Source organism: Cygnus atratus, chromosome 17, assembly GCF_013377495.2.
Source record: "Cygnus atratus isolate AKBS03 ecotype Queensland, Australia chromosome 17, CAtr_DNAZoo_HiC_assembly, whole genome shotgun sequence".
In the NCBI taxonomy this organism is placed as follows: Eukaryota; Metazoa; Chordata; class Aves; order Anseriformes; family Anatidae; genus Cygnus; species Cygnus atratus.
In genome coordinates this window covers 15,491,468-15,504,353 of record NC_066378.1, presented here as the reverse complement: position 1 = coordinate 15,504,353, position 12,886 = coordinate 15,491,468, and the positions used below count along the sequence as shown (strand labels likewise).

Genomic DNA, 12,886 nt, shown 5'->3' with positions numbered 1-12,886 from the left:
TTAAAGAGAACTGGCCCCAGTACTGAGTCCTGGGGGACGCCACTAGTGACCGGCCTCCAACTGGATTTGACTCCATTCACGACTCTTTGGGCCCGGCTACCCAGCCAGTTTCTAACCCAACGAAGCGTACGCCAGTCCAAGCCAAGAGCAGCCAGTTTCTCAAGGAGAATGCTGTGGGAAACGGTGTCAAAAGCCTTACTGAAGTCAAGGTAGATCACATCCACAGCCTTTCCCTCATCCACCAAGCGCATCACTTTGTCATAGGAGATCAGGTTCGTCAAGCAGGACCTGCCTTTCATAAACCCATGCTGACTGGGCCTGATCGCCTGCTTGCCCTGCAAGTGCCGCGTGATGACACTCAAGATAATCTGCTCCATGAGCTTCCCTGGCACTGAGGTCAAACTAACAGGCCTATAGTTTCCCGGGTCAACCCTCCAGCTCTTCCTGTAGGTGGGCGTCCACATGTGCTAGCCGCCAGTCGACTGAGACCTCCCCGATAGCTAGGACTGCTGATAAATGATGAAAAGCGGCTTGGCCATCTCTTCCGCCAGTTCTCTCAGCACCCTTGGGTGGATCCCATCCGGCCCCATCAACATGCGTACATCCAAGTGCTGTAGCAGGTCGCCAACCATTTCCTTGTGGATTGTGAGGGCCACATCCTGCTCCCCATCCCCTTCCACCAGCTCAAAAGTCCTTTAGATTTTCATTGGGAGCTGCGGAATGCATTTGAGGCTGAGCTGGCTACTCAATGGAATTCATCTGGCAAATGGCACAACCTCAATATACAATGCATCTAACAACCAGCCATATATCACAGTGCTAAAGTAAATCAGCTACTTTCTCAGTTTACACTGAAGAAACCATCTATCCTTTACCTCCCCATCAATGTACTTCTCCAAGCAGATGGCACAGTCAGAGGTGGAGCTGCTACTGAGTGTATCCAGTGCACCACAGCTATCTTCCCGGTGCCCCTTACTTTTGGACTTAAACTTCCTGGTCTCCATTTTTTCCAGTGCTTGCACTGCAAGCCTGTTCATGGAATTCTAGAACAGAAGAAGAAGAAAAAAAAAAGGCAATGCTGCTGCATATGAAACTGTAGTGTAGTAGCAGAGAAACACTGCCATATCAAATTAATGTATCTTACCAAATCACATCAGGCCCAAACTAAGGTACAACTTAATAAATGAAGCAGAGTATCCTAATTAGAATTTAGATCAGAAGCCTCATGAAAAGAATGTATGCCACCTGCAATAGTGAGAATGATGAGCTGCTTTGGACTGAAACAGGGTGAAAGTGCTCACAATTGGGATATGCTGCAACTGTTCAATTGATAGGCAACAACTATACGAGGCATCATACAGGATGTGGTCTGGTGCTTTTTAAAACTGTAAATATTGACTGTAATGCCACATTATACTGCTATGACCATATTACCAGAAACAGTACTTCAGACAGGGATTAAAATGAAATGCTACTGAATGAACTGCATCATTCCCCCAGCAATTCAGTAAGATCAGTAAGATCTTAAGAAAGATCAGTAAGAAGAAAGATCATTAAGAAAGATCGGATCAGTAAGAAAGTTAGGAAGGGGATGGATTACTTTTCACTATAGAATTTATCATCTCTCTTTCTGAGACTCATACTATGTGCTGTTGGCTCATAACATCTTTGAACTCCTACTCAGCATGTCCAAGGCAATATTTCTAAACATCTGTTGGGCTTTGCATTCCTTTTACATGTATATCCATGTACTGGACTGTTTAAAACTACAAACTTCTATTAGCTTCCATTTGCTTTCCCTTTCATGTTTAACAGGACAAACTCAAAATATCTCATCTAGAGTTACTCCTAAACAAACTTTTTACCTTGCAACCTTCTCCGATGAAGAATCAAAAGATACTATTCTATTGAAAAGAGTTGTGATTTCTTCTCATTCATTCCTGATATTCTCCTCACAATACATCATTTGAGCTTGGACTTCAGTTGAAGCACACTAGTGTTACTGATAAATCAGCCTCTGAAAAAACAGAAATGCTCTTCCTTCCCAAAGGCTAAATGGACTGCTTCTGTACTCATTTAATTTCTGCATTTAACTGAAGAGACATTACAGGTCAATGTAGCTATCATTTAAAGACATTTCCAAATCTTTTCAAAGGTCTACATCTGTGAATAAAACCCTTTCCACAAAGATGGCTATTCTAAGTGTCCTGCATTCCCAAAGGCAGAAAGTAAATTCTACGACAAAGTAAAAGAAGGCAAATTTCAGTATTCGATAAATATACCATTACTGCTCTTACCTGACTACGTCGCTGTTTCAGTTTGATCTTGACAAGAAGAATGAGGCAAACAAGAGACACAACCACAAAGAAGGCCAGGAAAATTCCCATATCAAAGTACTCGGTGGGTTGCTTAAAAATCAAAACAAAAATATTTTGTACGTGTACACAGTGACAACGTCAAAATTCAATGCACTCTGTTCATTAACTAGGATTCTATGAGACAAAACCTGGAGTATCTATGCCACTGCAATTGAATGAAATACACAGAATGCCAATCATGAGCTGTCAGATTCACAGTGTCTCTGAACTGATTCTACAAAAAAAATAAAAACCTTTTTTTTTTTAACTGAATCACACTAGTACAAATTTTTATGGGTTATTGCTTTCCTTCTATATGTAAGCAAGTAAAAATCAATATGAGTCTTCAGTGATGGCACACTTCTCACGTTTCTTAATGGAAATAGTCCATAACAATAAAACAAAAGCAAAATGGTAACTGGGTCATCGTTGACCTCTAGCTTTGTTCTTCTGTAAACTACATGCAGTAGTGTTCAAAAAAATATCTAGAAAAACAATTTTATATTAAAATTACAAATATCAGATATCAAATAATTAACCCATGTTTAAAACACCACACACAAAATATTAGTTAACATACCTACTTGATGTATCTGAACTACCAGGTGTGTTTAATAACTAATTTATTTAAGAAAAAGGAAAGCCTCTATTATATAATTTTTAGCTGTTTATAAATGTAGAAAAATCTATATGAAAGACATCAGGTGTCACACTGTGGAAACTACACTTACATCCAGTGTAGCTACTTGGCCACAGTGCAGTTGCTCAGTTTATTTAGGTCAACAGAATTTCTCATCTATTATTGCCAGTGGGAGCATCAAAACAATGTCACACTCAGTGCACAGCAGTGTAATACCTCGATAAAGTTTCTTAAAGACTCACCCGTGGTGGGCGATGCTGAATCCTTGCTCGTGCAACTTTCTGCTTGTTAACTATGTTCATTAGCTTGACAGCATCAGCACCCTTCACATATACCACTGGCCTCTTCAGAGGGTCTTCTAAGCCCTGGTTCAGCTAAAACAACAACGATAACAAAGAAGTCTACTCAGAAGGCACATTTCAAGACAACTACCTTTCTTCTGAAATGCCTCACCTCTGTGCCTGGGAAGATCATGGAGCAGATCCTCCTGGAAGACATGTTAGGACATGCATGAGATAAAGAGGTGATCCGAGACAGCCAGCACGGCTTCACCAAAGGCAGACCTTGTCTAATCAATCTGGTGGCCTTCTATGATGGAGTGATGGCATCGGTGGACAAAGGAAGGGCGATGGATATCATCTACCTGGACTTGAGCAAAGGCTTTGATGTGGTCCCTCACCACATTCTTCCGGATTTGAAGGATGGGCTGTTAGGCGGATAAAGAATTGTTCAGCTGGTCACAGCCAAAGGGTTGTGGTCAACGGTTCTATGTCTGGGTGTAGGCCGATCACAAGTGGTATCCCTCAGGGGTCAGTCTTGGGACCGGTGCTCTTCAACATCTTTATCAATGACATAGACGATGGAATCGAGTGCACCCTCAGCAAGTTTGCAGATGACACCAAGCTGAGCAGTGCAGTCGATACAACAGAAGGAAGGGATGCCATCCAGAGGGACCTAGACAGGCTGGAGAAGTGGGCCCGTGAAAACCTAATGAGGTTCAACAAGACCAAGTGCAAGGTGTTGCACTTGGGCAATCGCAGGTATTTATACAGACTGGGTGAAGAAGAACTTGAGAGGAGCCCTACGGAGAAGGACTTGAGGGTCCTGATGGATGGATGAGTAGCTGGACTACTGTGCTCTTGTGAGACCCCATATGGAATACTGCGTGCAGGCCTGGGGCCCCCAGCACAAGAAGGATGTGGACCTCTTGGAATGAGTCCAGAGGACGGCCACTAAGATGATCAGAGGGCTGGAGCACCTCTCCTATGTAGAAAGGTTGAAGGAACTGGGCTTGTTTAGCTTGGAGAAGAGAAGGCTCTGGGGAGACCTCATTGCGGCCTTCCAGTACTTGACGGGAGCGTATAAACAGGAGGGGGAATGCCTGTTTATGTGTGTTGATAGTGATAGGACAAGGGGGAATGGTTTTAAACTAAGACAGGGAGATTTAGGTTAGAAATTAGGAGAAAGTTTTTTACTCAGAGGGTGGTGAGGCACTGGAACAGGTTGCCCAGAGAGGTTATGGATGCCCCATCCCTGGACGCATTCAAGGCCGGGCTGGATGCAGCTCTGGGCAGCCTACTCTAGTGGTTGGCAACCCTGCCCAGAGCAGGGGGGTTGAAACTAGATGATCTTTAAGGTCCTTTTCAACCCAGGCCATTCTATGATACTGGTAAATGGATGGAAGAGTAAAGGAATATGAATGTGGAATGGATTCAAACACCCATTGCTCTCTTCTAGCACAAACTAAAGTGTTCACTTAAGTGTGAATTAAACTTTTAGTGTCAAACTTTTGAATTAAGCTGGTTTTTACTGAATAAAACTAAGATGTGAGGATAAGCAAATGTTATTTCTGAACAGCAGCTTTAACTAAACTGTACTAGGTGCCAGTGCATGTATTAATACTGTCACATGTTAAAACCCATAAGGAAGAAGAGTAAAAATCTTCACATTCCAATAAAAAATTACCTTAGTACATTACCATTTTATGAACTTTTGATTATTTCAATTTTGCAATTTTTTTATTCACATACAATTTTTTTGGCTTCCTGTACAATCTAATGTCAAGAGTATGAATTCCTGTCTTCTATGTTCTTTGTACCTTACCAATTTGTTGAAGTCCGTAATTTCTGCTGCATAACTCAGCAAACTTATTCAAATAGTTATTTGGATTCTATCAGTTACTGAAGGTGTAAGAGTAGATACACTAATTCACCTTGAAATTGCCTTCCAGGTTCAGCTGAGCTATTGTGAAAGGCTAAATCATAGAACTGTAAAATAACATGGGTAGGAAGAGACCTCAGGAGTCCAACCTCCTGGTCAAAGTAGGGTGTTCTCATGCTTTATCCAGCCAGTTCTTGAAAACCTTCAAGCATGCACAACTTCTGTGGGCACTAAATCCATAACAATCTCCTAAACTATATACCAGGTAAGAGAATAAAAAGACAACAGAATTGATCTGTTACAAAATGGCACCACATTATAAAGTCAAGTAACTTATTGTGACCCACAAGAAAAATCTTACTATAGACATTGTTTGATACAAGATAAGCACTGACAAGCAGACGTAAATGGTACAGGGAAAGGAATGAGATGACAGGAATGTAAGCAAACTGAACAAGATCATAGATCATAGAAAGGCTTGGGTTGGAAAGGACTTCAGTGATCATTTAACTCCAACCCTCCTGCCACAGGCAGGGATGCCCCCCACAAAAAGAGTAGCATATGGCAGAGATATATCTACACTGTGTTGATATCTACCTGCTGTTTTTGGCTAAATCATGTAGAAATTACCAATCAACTGGTCTATCATCCTACTTACAAAGTATTGTTTAATCTGTCCAGATGATGGTGACAGATTTCACCAAGCCTTTAAAACACAATCTTCGGATTGTTTAACTGGGTTTCTGAAAACATTGATCAAGCTATTTTTAAGACAGACATATTCTGAAGAACTCAAAACTAGCTGAATTACTCAATCCAACCCAGGGATCCTACACGTCTGTAAGGCTTGCTAGCCTAAGGCCAAATTCAATCACTGTTGCTACATTCCCAGACACATATTCTCTCTCAAGCTTTCTTATCTAGGAACGAGTCACCTCCTTCCCCAGTAGCTTTTGCACACTGACAGACTTCTGCTAAACATGATGATCTGGATGCTGTTACTCCCCTTCACATTATACAAAATTAAAACCAAGAAACAAATCTGACTTCACAGAACAAATTCTAAAAATAAAGCTTTGTTCTTAGTCTATAGCAAAAGATACTCAAATCTATGGGAATTAAACCCACAAAATCTCTTTCATTTTATTCGTACAACTAAAATATTCAATCATCCGCTAGACTAGTTTCCCAAATACTAGGCACAGTTGCACCCAGTTAATTAGCAAGAGTCAAGGAAGGAGAGCTGTTGTTGGTAGATGGAAGTCAACAAGAGGCAGTAAGGGGGCTTCGCAAGTTCTGAGATGGATGACAGAAAGTAATTAGAAGCTGTAATACAGAGAAAAAAATGAAAAAAAAATCTTTGTGCAGATAATTTTTCTGCGTATAACGTGGAGAAAATGGCATCTGAGAATGTTTGCAAAATTAAGTCTGTAGCCTTGATGTACACGCAGACCAAAGTTCTTAAAGCATCTATTGCAGAATCCGCATTCCTTTGTCCAACAGATGCTCATTTCATAATTAAAGCCAGCTTTTTAAATGTAAACATAGATGGTCTCTCTTTTCCCCAAGAAATTCAATGCACTTGAAAACATTCTGCTCACTTGTTTCTGCTGTATCTCTATGACAACAAAATAAAACTGAAACAAGTACAGACTATTTTCATGCTTGTTAAGCTTCTTCTCTGTACTCAAATAATTCAGAATTGGCTGCTAGAATCTTGTCAAAGTTTCTCACAGAACTATTAGCTTACCCATCTAAAATGGAAGTTATACAGAAACCCCACCCCCCAAAAAAAAGAAAAGCTCCGATTGTCCACATTATACTTAGGCCAGAATACATCAACTGTGAACAAGAAAAAATAGGTATAAGTTTTGTAAGAATTTGTTTGAACAAGGTTTGAAAGCCATTTTGCAATCTCAAAAATAATGGATGCTCAACAATACTACTTATCACAAGCTGTGTTCTGTACGCAGAGCTATGCAAAGAAATCCTTCTTGACTGGAGGGCCAAAAGAAAAATGCCTCTATCCTTTCTCAAAACCTTAGTACCAGTCCTGGACTCTGGACTCTAACAAAGGCTAGAAGAAAAATAAGTCCCCAAAACTCTCCTCTTTCTACCATTCTCAGCACGTCCATTGCTTCTTGTCTGCCAGAGGATGAGTAGGAAATCCACAGCACCATGTTAGCCAGGGTCAGAATCTGCATGTCATGATCTAAGTGTGCTCTGAGACCTGTATCGTCTCAAGTCCTGCCACAGCACTTCCAAAAGAACCCAGCAGAGGTTATAGTAAAACTAGGCTCCCTTGTTCATACCTGATCAATGGCATCTGGGTTTTCAGAAACATCAAAGATGACCGCTGTGGCTCCTCGTTGCACTGCTCTTTTTGCCTGCGAAAAGAAAGACAGCATCCTCAGACTCGTCCCAAAGACCACTTCTTACCTCATAAACTCCTCCCTCTACTCATCTCCAGGTAATGAACTTAACACTGTGTGTTTCTGTGTAGTTAAAACAAATAACGGAGTAATTTCAAACATAAGAGTTACTGAACCAACATGGAATTGTAGTTAAACATCACTGTAACTTCTGCAATCTCTCTGCCCCTTCCCACTCAAGGTCCTTCAACAAAATTTAAAATGAATTCAAATATGATTTATACCCTCTAAAGACTTTAAATATAAGAACATTTATTTTTTTTTTCCATTTTACTTGGAAGCACCATCAAAACAACCTACCCTGTGATTTGGGGTAGATATACCAGCTCACTGGTGTAGAATATAAAGGTGGACTAGGTTCTTTACACCTTTTAAATGTCCTAGGTCATTCTCTCTCACAGTCATGACAAACTCTAGGTATCACAATCCGTGTACAAAGTGCCTGATTTTTTGTCCTCATCAGAGAATAATGCTTTTTCTGACCACTAGAGGTCAGAACTGTTGCATAAAACATTTCTTATGCAAATCAGAACTTTCTTATAAGATTAGTTGTTTAAATACGAGGCTTTTAATCTAATACAGTCCAAAGCTGGAATTAGCACAGGAGAGATATTAGAACATATTCAAATTCTCTATGATAGATAAAACAGTATTTAAACCACCTCGGCTAAGGTATTTTTACCAGTTTCTGCCACGGTGCCTCTCTACATTCCACTGAGTGTTGCTCAATGGCTCAATAGAGCGAACTATCTCGGTGACTTCAAAACCGTTACTACCGTTATTGGATGCAGACTGCAAGTAACTATTTCTCTGAGCAGGGATAGCTGTCACCATCACAGATGACACTGGCTCTCCATAGAGACTAGCAAAACCTGAACTTAAACATAAGAAAGTGGTAGATTATGAAATATTACTCAGTGTTTTACTAAGAAGACTGTTGACCAGGTCAGGGCTGTTAGTTTGAACATCTTTGGGTCATTTTCTTTGCTCCACATAACACAGCCAATCAGACAGTACACAAGGGAAAACAAGTCCCAAACAGGGTCTCTTTCTCAGCCCACCAGGTATTTGTCCTCTTTGAAGTCAGCACACCTGGCTAATCACTAATAGCTGTTGGGGAGGAAAAGTTGAAAGGAACCTCCACTGAAGAGACATGGCCCTGAGATGAAAACGCATCCAAGTTTCCCTAGGAGGAATATTTTACAGACACGCAGCACATGCAGAACTGTTCAGGATATTTAGATTGTTCTTTCAGAATGGTCAGCCAACAAGCAAAGCACTTTGATCTCTGAATATATATTTTAAGAGAATTTGTAGGTTGATTCATAAAACAAACAAACAAAAAAACACTCATTTTGTGAACATACCAAATAAAGAGTTTACAGTACAGCAATTCATTAAGTTTCCACCAACAAGACAAAATCTGTATTTCTTACCCTGTACTGCAAAATCAGGTGTTTGAAATGTAAAGTACCAACTAAGTTCAAAAATTGTGCTGGACAGAATGGTAACATTCTTTTCCAGTTTATCAAATTTAATATTAAGTAGCGTGAGAGCACTGGAAAGAAACCCAAGTAACACAGCTTGAAACACTTTCTATAAGACCCTTCAAAAATAGTGTTGTACCTGTCAGGAAGGCCTCCCTTACTGTTCCACCTATATTTCACAGAACCACAAAATCATCTAGGTTGGAAGAGACCTCCAAGATCACCGAGTCCAACCTCTGACCTAACACTAACAAGTCCTCCACTAAACCGTATCACTAAGCTCTAAATCTAAACGTCTTTTAAAGACCTCCAGGGATGGTGACTGAACCACTTCCCTGGGCAGTCCGTTCCAATGCCTAACAACCCTTTCAGTAAAGAAGTTCTTCCTAATATCCAACCTAAACCTCCCCTGGCGCAACTTTAGCCCATTCCCCCTCGTCTGGTCACCAGGCACGTGGGAGAATAGACCAACCCCCACCTCTCTACAGCCTCCTTTAAGGTACCTGTAGAGAGCGATACGGTCATCCCTGAGCCTCCTGCAGACTGTAGAATCCCAGCTCCCTCTCCTCCGTCTCAAATAATAACCACGTCACAGGAATATTGTGGTATTTTTGGTACCAGTACCGTGAAAAGACTTAAATACTCAAATAGTATAATTCATCATTACCACTGTTTTCCTTCTGCTGTAAAATTATTGAGTTCCACTCCTCTGGAATGCATACAGTACCAGCACTGAATAGATTTAAGGGGGCTTTTCAGGGGTAAGGGAAGAAGGGTCTTTTGGGGGCAGGTGAATGAAAATAATGGGGAACAAAGGCATAACTTCATGTTCTAGAAGCAGTGAATATTATTCTAAAGAGCAAGTAAAAAAAACATCTCTGAACTATGCATGTTTATGAGCTTAGCGGACTCATTGCTGCAGCTCTGTCCCTACAGCTCTGTGGTGATCCACGCTTCTGAACCGGCTCTAGATGCGAGCACTTGTACTCAGGCTCCGGTCCCCCTGCAGAAACTTTAACACGCTCAGTTTGCTGGATGAAGGCAGATTCAACCTCCTCCTTAACTCCTAACTCCAACACTAACACCTAGGGCGAGGTCAGCGCTGCCCTGCAGCGGGAAGCCGCCGCAGCCCGTGCCGCAGCCCCGCCGCCCCCGCCGGGCAGGGCAGCAGGCGGGGCTCGGGGCAACGCCGGCACGGGACCCCCACTCACGCAGCTGGGGCGAGTTCAGCCCTCTGCCGCTTCCCCTTTCTTCTCCGAACTCGCTAAGCTCCTTCAACGCCGGCAAGCCGCAAGCAGCAGTTGCGGACGAGCCCCGAGCAAAGACAACGCGACCCGCCTTTCAACGGCCCCGCCCGGCCAGCTCCGCTACCTCGCCCGCGCCGCCGCCGACGCCTCAGCGCTGCACCGACGGGCGCGTGGGGCCACCGGCGCCCTTCCGCCCCACCCCGGGAAGTGACGTGGTGCCCGGGGCCGCTCGGCAGCCGGCAGGCCCGCGGGCTTCAGTGCTGGCGCCAGGGAAAGCGGCTGGGCGCGCACCTGGGAAAAGCCCTCAGCCTCTCTCCCGAGTTACCAGAGAGCCTGGCCCTCTGTGAGTCCGGGCTGCTAACGAGGCTCGTTCGCACGACGGGACTCCGCAGGGGAGGCCGGTGGCAGGGCGAGCCCCGAGCTTCCCGCGAAGGGAAGGCGGGTGCGCGGCCGCTCCGCAGCGGCCGCTCCGGCACTGCCCGCGCTCCGCTCCGCCGCTTGGCGGCAGCCCGGCCTGACCTTCCAGGTTGCGCTGGCAGGAGATCAGAGAGCAGCCGCAAACGCACCACAGCCCGCCGCTTCTCGCCACCCCCCTTCCTCCTCCTCACCTCCTAAAACTCGTTTTTAAAACCACAGCACTTTGTCGAGAAGCAAACGTGCGTGAGCAGGCCGGGGGCTGAGTGCAGACGCTTTTTTCATCTGGTGTTCGTCTCCTTCCCTTCAGCTGGAGACAGGCACCTGCGGCCTCACTGCCTGCCTGAAACCTCGCGGCTCCTCGGGAGGCACCCGGGTGCCTGGCTGCCCTCCTTCCTCTGTCCCTGACCGTGGGCAATTACAGCCAACGCATCTTTCGAAATACTCCATCCACTCCCCAACAGTCAGGACAGTTCAAAATAACGCAACCGATAGAAATCCCACTTAAAATGATCCCAGTCTGTAACAACCATGCGACTTTTTTGTTTTAGGCTTAAAGAATGCCCCTAAACACATTTTTCTAAGCAAAGCGGCCAAAACCTAGATTAAAAAAGAAAGACAAGTAGGTAGAGGGTGAGAAACAGAAGTTGTATTGGTACATGCTTTGCTTTTATAGTACCGATGGTCAAACGAACAGGTATTTCCTCAATTCAATTCCCGTGCAATTGACAGAAAGCAGTAAAGAATGCCAGGCATATCATTTTCTGACATTAGTTCTCTTCAATGGTGTAAAATAAATGACTTGTCACGGCATCACAGTATTATTCCTCTTTTCGTAAAAAGCAATTCAAAAAAAAAAAAGATAAGATAACTGCACTTTTAGTACTTCAAATGGTCACTCTCTGGTTCATAATGACAGGAACCTTCCTATCTTTCTTTGCATTCAGAGTTCCAAAAGGCTACACTACAGAACAATGGACTCTGACCTGTTTGCTCTACAAGGCCACTATGTATATAGAAGCATCACCATCTTAACTTTCACTCTTTCTGTAAAGTGCTGCCACATCCTGATTGGAGCTGCAGGGAATTTATGTATTTTCTTTGTACATCAACAGCTAACTAACTGCCCGACATGCAGAAACATAAGGCTTAGTTTTGCAAAACTACTCATTTGAGAGTACTAAGCACACCTTTTTCCTAGAAGCAGGACTGAAGATGACAAGCAAGACCTGTACTGCCAATTCCTGAATTCTTTTGTCATCAAGTACAGAAATAACGAAACACTAAATATAAGTTAGATATAAGTAGCTCTCTATATGATAGAGACAAGACATCTGGTGTCTTATTTGACAAGCACAACCTTCACTCCCTGTCTGAAACCACACTCATTTTTCTGGAAGGGAGACAGGTTTTTTACAGGCAGCAACTAACTGTTACTGGCATTTCCCCCTTGTGTTATATGTAACGATATAAAATAGTGATGCTTTGCACTTGCAACTTATGCCACTATATCTAAGTGCTGTGGTTGGGAACTGCTTAACTTTAAAAACCATTTCTGGCAGCACACAGCTAGTCAGCAAGGGAGACCTGAAAAAAACTCTAAGTACACATCTGAAAAAAACAAACAAACAAACACAAAAATTCTCATCAGTTTCTTCTTTCATTATTAGGAATGAAGTTCCAAATGTGTTACAAAACGTTGTAACACATGTTCCAAATGTTGTTACAAAAACAAGGAGTCCTCCTGTATGTATCTTGTCATGATCACAGGTGGTAATCCCTAGGAGTGAAAAAGGTTCATGGTGCTCACAGGGTGGTCCTCTTCCCCTATATGAGCCCTAATGAGCTCCCTGACTTTGTGTTCCCCAAATGAGCAATCTGAATAAGCAATCACAACCTCAATCTCAAACTGCTCATTGTATGAATGCACAGATAGTTGTGAGAAAGTCAAGTTTCTTTTTTCATACATTTGTCCCTCCTTTATGCCCCCTCAATAGTGATTAAAGTCCACTGGGAAGGCCCTCACAGGTCTGTATACCTAAAGAAGGAAGAAAAAAACCTCCAGTTCTGGTTTTCAGGTCTTCTGTGCAGTGATAACTTTAGCACATTCCCTTCATAGACTTGTTTCAGAGTGCTCCAATAAACACAG

The 12,886-nt window shown here is 43.0% G+C and overlaps 1 protein-coding gene across 1 annotated transcript in view; it reads right to left on the bottom strand.

The window, feature by feature from the left end:
* Positions 1 to 12,886, bottom strand: part of ZNRF3 (zinc and ring finger 3) — a 95,831-nt gene that overhangs the window by 8,747 nt on the left and 74,198 nt on the right. The window contains 4 exon segments of the mRNA XM_035565686.2: positions 876 to 1,043; positions 2,298 to 2,408; positions 3,240 to 3,371; positions 7,470 to 7,544. Of these exon segments, the coding sequence (XP_035421579.1) occupies positions 876 to 1,043; positions 2,298 to 2,408; positions 3,240 to 3,371; positions 7,470 to 7,544 (486 nt within the window).